Source organism: Belonocnema kinseyi, chromosome 5 (genome assembly GCF_010883055.1).
Source record: "Belonocnema kinseyi isolate 2016_QV_RU_SX_M_011 chromosome 5, B_treatae_v1, whole genome shotgun sequence".
NCBI classification, from domain to species: domain Eukaryota; kingdom Metazoa; phylum Arthropoda; class Insecta; order Hymenoptera; family Cynipidae; genus Belonocnema; species Belonocnema kinseyi.
Genome location: NC_046661.1, coordinates 135446651 through 135452982, shown reverse-complemented (window position 1 = coordinate 135452982; position 6332 = coordinate 135446651). Strand labels below are relative to the sequence as shown.

The following is a 6332-nucleotide window of genomic DNA, read 5'->3' as shown; positions in this document are numbered from 1 at the left end:
TGATGCCGTTGGAATTGATTGTTGAAATATTTTTTTTTACATCTTTTATTATTAAACTTTGTACTTTAACGTAGTTTTCTTTCGGTTCTTGCATTTCTCAAATTTTGAGACCGATATTTTATGTATAAAAAAAGTTCGAACGTTCAAAAAATTCAAAGTTTCAGCTCGATATTTTATTTATAAAAAAAGTTCTTAGGTTTAAAAAAAATTCAGTGAACTGAAAAAGTGAGGTCGGTAATATAGGTATTTAGCTGTGTCACATGCCCTTAATTAAAATTCATACATAAATTGAAAAAAAAGTATTTCAACAATTTCAATTATCTTTTGGTTAAAAAATGTATTATTTGTTTGACAATTTCATTGCCTGAAAAATCTTTTTGATTAATATTTCAACTAGTTTGTTGAAAATTTGTCTGTTTGGTTCGAAAATTGATTTTTTTAATGATAAATTTCTTTTTTTTTTTAGAAAAAATGCAACTGTCAGGTTGAAATATTTTTTCTTCTTTTAATGAAAAATCTTATTTGGTTGACAATTTTTATATTAGAATTAATCTTTTTGGCAGAAAATTATCCTTTTTTATTTAAAAATTCAACAATTGGTTAGAAAATTTAAGTATTATTAGGTTAACCAAGAAAGGTGAATTTTGGTAAAAAAAATATAATAGTTGATATTTCAACCCAAAAATATTTTAATTACAAATTGACAGCAGTTGAGTTAATTTAAAAAAAATGAATTTTCAATAAAACTGTTCAAGCCTCAACCTAAACAGATTAATTTTCAATCACAGTTGTATCTTTGCTCACGAAGGATGAAGTTCACATAATTAAAAAGATAAATTTTAAAACAAAAAAGTCGAATTTTTAATAAAATAGTTCAAATATTAATAAAAAAAAAAGATTTTTTAGTCAAGAAAGAAAAAAATTTTCAACCAAACTGTTGAATTTTCAATTTAAAAAGATGTTTTTCTTCAAAACCATTATATTTTTAATTCGAATGTATAAATTTAAAACAGAAAAGTTAATTTACTTGATGTATTTAAAAAAAGAAAATAGACAATATTAATCTCATTAATATGAATAATATTTAATATCAAATTTTAATGCATATTTACTTATTTTGATTGAAAAATTAAATTTATGAGTTATACTATTAAATTGGCAAAATTTGAGGTTAGAATTGGAGGTTTCAATAAGCTACTGTGAACAACTTTTTTTAGAATAAATAATCAATTGAACGGCAAGTGTAAATCTTATAAACAATTTTTATAATATTTCACTACCACAAAACTGCGAAATATAATTAAATACACGGCGAAAGTGACCGTCTCAGTAATGGAAACATAATTGCGCAACTCACCTTCAAGTGTCCGAAACTGAGACAGTCAGCGACATCTCATCCCGGTTTAGGCAACTTCACCAAAAAATTTTCCAAATGCGCGACATTAAAATATTCATAACTTCTTGAATAAAATCGCTAAAAAAGTTATGAATTTTATTCTTAAACAAATTAAAAATATGCAAAAGCATTACTATATAACTAGTCAGAACAAAAATAAATAGCGATAATAAATACAAAAGAATTTGAAAAATACTAGAAAATTTTTACATTTATGACTTACGTTGGAATATAAAAGATACTCAACGATATTTATTATTGTCCCAGTAGTGGGCATACTTTTTACTTTGTCCCAGTAATGTGCGGGTTACCTTAATTATTCTTCTTCTATGTCTTATTTTTCTTCATTCTTTGTCTTAATTCTTCTTTTTGTTTCTTGATTCTTCTGCTTAATTAATTATTCTTCATCTACTTCTGGTTTTTCTTGATTATTTTTCTTTTAATTCTTCTTCAATCGTATTCTTATTAATTTTTGCGTATTCTTGATTCTTCTTGTTTTTTGATTCTTCTATATTCTTAAATCAATTTGATTTTTCTGTTGTGCTGGATTTATTCTTCTACTTTTCGATACTTACTGCTTCTTGATTCTTCTACATTTTTGGATATTCTTGATTCTCTTTTATACTTCTTTATTCTTAATACATACAGATTGTTAATTCTTCTTTATTATTCTTGATTCTTTATTCAAACTGAATTATTGATTATTATTATTACTATTCTTGATTTTTGTATATTCTTTATTATTTTTGATTCGTATTTATTTTTTATTCTTGCTTAAAAAAAATTGTTTTTGATTCTTTTTAATTTGATTTTTGACTCTTGGTCCTGGATTCTTGATTCCCTTCAATTTTTCTTAATTCTTCTACTAAATTTATTATTTTTATTATTCTTTTACTTCTTGATTTTCTTAATTTTTTTATTCTTTTTGATTCTTGTAGATTTTTATTCTTGTTTTTTGTGGGTGTATCGCCCACAAATGGCGTCACGCTGAAATAAAAAGAAGGGAAAGTGTTCTTTGTTTGTTCTTGATTCTGAATTTTTCTCCTTCTTGATTCGTGATTCCTTTTGACTCTTATGCTTCTTGACTCTCGCTGATTTTTCTTACTTAAAAAATTTTTTTTTTTTATTGTTCTTGAATCTTTTTTATTCCTGATTCTTCTTCTTGTTTCTTTTCATGGCGTCAATAAAAGTCGTTCTAATAAATCCACCCCTCTTACTCTTAATTTCAATGAATTGATAGGTATTTTAAATTTTAATGATTTTATTTTATTTATACGTATTTTCCTTTTAAAAAAGCCACGAGCTTGTCTAGAATTTAAGGAACTTTTTACCAAATATTTGTTAAAATCACGGATACTTTTTTAAATACGTTTTTCCATCAAATGAATAACGAAATATCTTTTCGAGAATATGTCTCGAATCACCTCTTTTGAAAAGCAGGAGAAATATTTTATTTGAAATTTGTTAGGCATTACGGGATCTGTGATTCCGATAATATAAATGAAAGAGAGAAGTATATGACTTGTGAAGTTTGGTTAATTTTGTACGCGACTTACAGAGGTTTGTTTTATTTCTGAATAAAATCTCTTTTACTGAGATTGGTCGTTTTTTTTATTTCCGTTCTCAATTTTTTAGGAACTCGAATCAAAAACAAATCTTCTCGAGCAGCTGACAAAAAATTCGGAGAGGGTGAATTTGGAGGAAAAAAGAAAAGTGGGAAGAGGAAAGGAAAATATTTCCACTTCCTATTTTGGAAAAGCAACGCCAGTTCAAAAAGTTGGTACACTTTCAAAAAGTGCAAACACAACGCCAGCCGCATCGCCCAATAAAACTCTCACGCCACTGAGAAATAGGAATGAATAAAAACGATTGATAATCAAAACAAATTAATTAAATTAAAACTAATAATTTATTTTATTTATCTTAATTCATTAATCAAATATGATTGAAAGATTTATTTAATTCAGTTTAATTTAATTAACTTGAACGAATTAAATTTAAATTCAGTTGCGAGAATGAAAGGAATCAGTTTCATCGCGTAAAAGTAATTTCGTGTATTCCACGTATGTAATAGATTTTAGATTCTTTAAAGGAAATTAATTCTCATTAATTAATTAAATTAATTTCAGTTAATTTCTTTACGGAGAATAACTCAGAAACCTGCAATCCCATAACAGAATGATTTCTAGAGAAGAATAATTCAAAAAAAGGCACTAGGAAGTTTCTGAAACACTCTGCAATCCTCTTTGTAAATATAGTCCTAAGCAATAACACTGGAGTTTCAAATTCGTTAATTGTTACTTTCGGCAAGAGCAGTTTAAAAAGCTGAAGATTATAATTTGTAATAAGATTTTGATTATATTTTTTGTATGAATTAATTATTTTTTAGTATGTGCTCAGGAAGTAGAAAACAAAACCAAAAACGAAAGTAAGATTCGTTTGAGGAGAACATGGTTCCAAGGTTTGAAAATTTCAAATTAAAATTTAAATTAGTTGAGGTTAATTTATAAAAGTTATTTTTATACTTCATGTACTATTTATTGCATTTATTCTATATTAGATATACATATTAGAAGAACAAATACTTTGGTTTATTTATTCAGGTTGAGATTTTGATGGCGACTATCATTAATTAAGCAAAGCATAAATAGGAAACAATATTGTAAAAGTGACAAACTGTTATTATGGTGCATATTATTCCAAGCATTCTCGTGCTTCCTTGAATGTTTATTGGAAATTTTAGTGATTATTATTCATCTTTTGATATAGATTACCAATGCGAATATTTTTATTATATGCATTTTATGTACTATTAATATTATGTTATGTTCTTGAATAAAAAAACATTTTCAAACAATATAGCGTTTTTTGCAGCACACGAGTTACCTGGATTATAATTTGTCTCGATTTGAAATCAGCGATCTCCGCTCTTCAATTTAGAAGCTTGTGGCAACTTAGCCTGGAAACCGAGAAATAATCGCAGGGTGGCCGCTGGACCGGGAATTTTACTATTATACCGGGAAAAAACAGTGCATTTATTTTTCGACCAAAAATTTAACAAATTTTTAGGAAAGAAATGTGCCCAACTGTGATTTTAACCGTTTTTTAATTAATTAGTTTAATTTTCAATTATATCAGTCAGTTTAGAATGCGTATTTCGAAAATCTTCCACTTTGACAATTTTTTAATTTTAGCTCTCAATTTTTAAGTGTACATTTTAATTTAAAAAATTTTACATTTTGAAGGCCAAGATATGTTTGACTTCCCAGGATAGAGATTAGGAGAATAATAATCATTAGGATAGGTCTTATTTTCGACGTTGCAGGTGTTAGAGCTTGAGGAAGTTCATTCTTATGATTTTTTAATGCTTTTCTTACAGCTTAGAACTGTTATGAGTTTCCAGTTGCACACTCGATTTGGTTACGATTTGGTATTCTAATAACACAGTACATCTGAAAAGATGAAAATGATAACTAGATAAGACCCCTGGCCAGGCTGTGGTCACTAAATAGGCAACCGTGAAGACACATACTTTGATTCTGTTTTGCGTGCTCGTTAGATGGCTCTGTACACGTCGCTCTGGGGCCAAAGTTTGATCTAACTCTCTTACTCCTTCATTATTTTACGAATGTCAGCACATGTGAAACCTAACCCATTAAGAACTGTTTGAGAGCTGATATCTAATTTGTTGTCATCATTTTCGACCTGGTGATTATCGTTGCAGTACGCAACTGAAAACCTAAAAGAGGGAGCGGTACCTTCTGTATCATTACCATAAAAACAGAGTAATATTTTGAGAAAGGAACCTGCCGATAAGAAAATTGATGTAGAAAATGATTACAACATTTATATGAAAACTGCTTTCAAACATACTACCATCGTCTTTCGTTTTTCCTTAGAACACGTTTTTATGAAAAAAGCAACAGAAAAACAAGAAAAAATATATAAATAATTATTCCGGTAATTATTTATGTATTTTTATTTGTTTTCCTACTTGCTTTTTCAATTTATTAAGTTTTTTAATTACATTATCTACAAATCATCTGGATATAACCACAAGCATCTATTATCTTATCTTAAAAACCTGCGGGCTCGTTTGATGGCACCACCGTCGATTAAAGGTCTGCACTTCTAAAGCATTGAGTGACCACAGCCTGCCCTTGGCGAACCGAATGGAGCCTCTACAAATTACACATAAAGACCCCATTGGGTCCCCATTCGGTTCCTTTTTAAAGAACTCGAAAAAACAGAAGAATCAGCTTTGAAATTGTTGCAATTCGGATTCTACGTTAAAATTCCCTATAGAAGGTCACGGAATAATCGCAATAGTTTTTTGTGCAGTCAACAGGTGTTATATGTCTTATATTTTTTTAAACTTTTTACCGTTGCAAAAAAACTATTGCGATTATTCCGTGACCTTCTATAGGGAATTTTAACGTAGAATCCGAATTGCAACAATTTAAAAGTTGGTTTTGCTGTTTTTTCGAGTTTTTTAAAAAAGGAACCGAATGGGGATCCAATGGGGTCTTTACGGGTACTTTATAGAGGCTCCATTCGGTTCCTTCGGTCCGCCAGGGACCATATGAACTTAATTGGGACTTTTGGTACCTTGAAGTAATTTAGTCAGGCTGCAAATTTAAAATGATCTATAGTTCCAGTTGTGATTCTCGTGGCCTCGACTGAAAGTATCGCTAAAAAAATAAAAGATAAATTTGTTGTAGTAAGTCTTGCAACGGTTAAAAATTAAACATATTTCGGCGAAAGTTTCACCGTAGTTTGGAAAATAATTTTGATCTCTTCTACGGCGTCACGCTGAAGTTGACAAATTAAGGTAAAACATGTAGACACAGTAACAGAAAACACAAATAAAACATTGGTCTTACTGATGAATATCCTCTGAAAAAGATTAGACTATTGCAGACGAATTAGAACCTAT

General features: G+C 28.6%; 1 protein-coding gene across 1 annotated transcript in view; it reads left to right on the top strand.

Moving 5' to 3' along the window:
* Positions 1-3259, top strand: part of LOC117172732 (hyaluronan mediated motility receptor-like) — a 42899-nt gene extending 39640 nt beyond the window's left edge. Inside the window, exon 15 of the mRNA XM_033360902.1 lies at positions 3032-3259. Coding sequence (XP_033216793.1) covers positions 3032-3259 — 228 coding nt within the window. The remainder of the gene's footprint in view (positions 1-3031) is intronic.
* The last annotated feature ends 3073 nt before the right edge of the window (positions 3260-6332 follow it).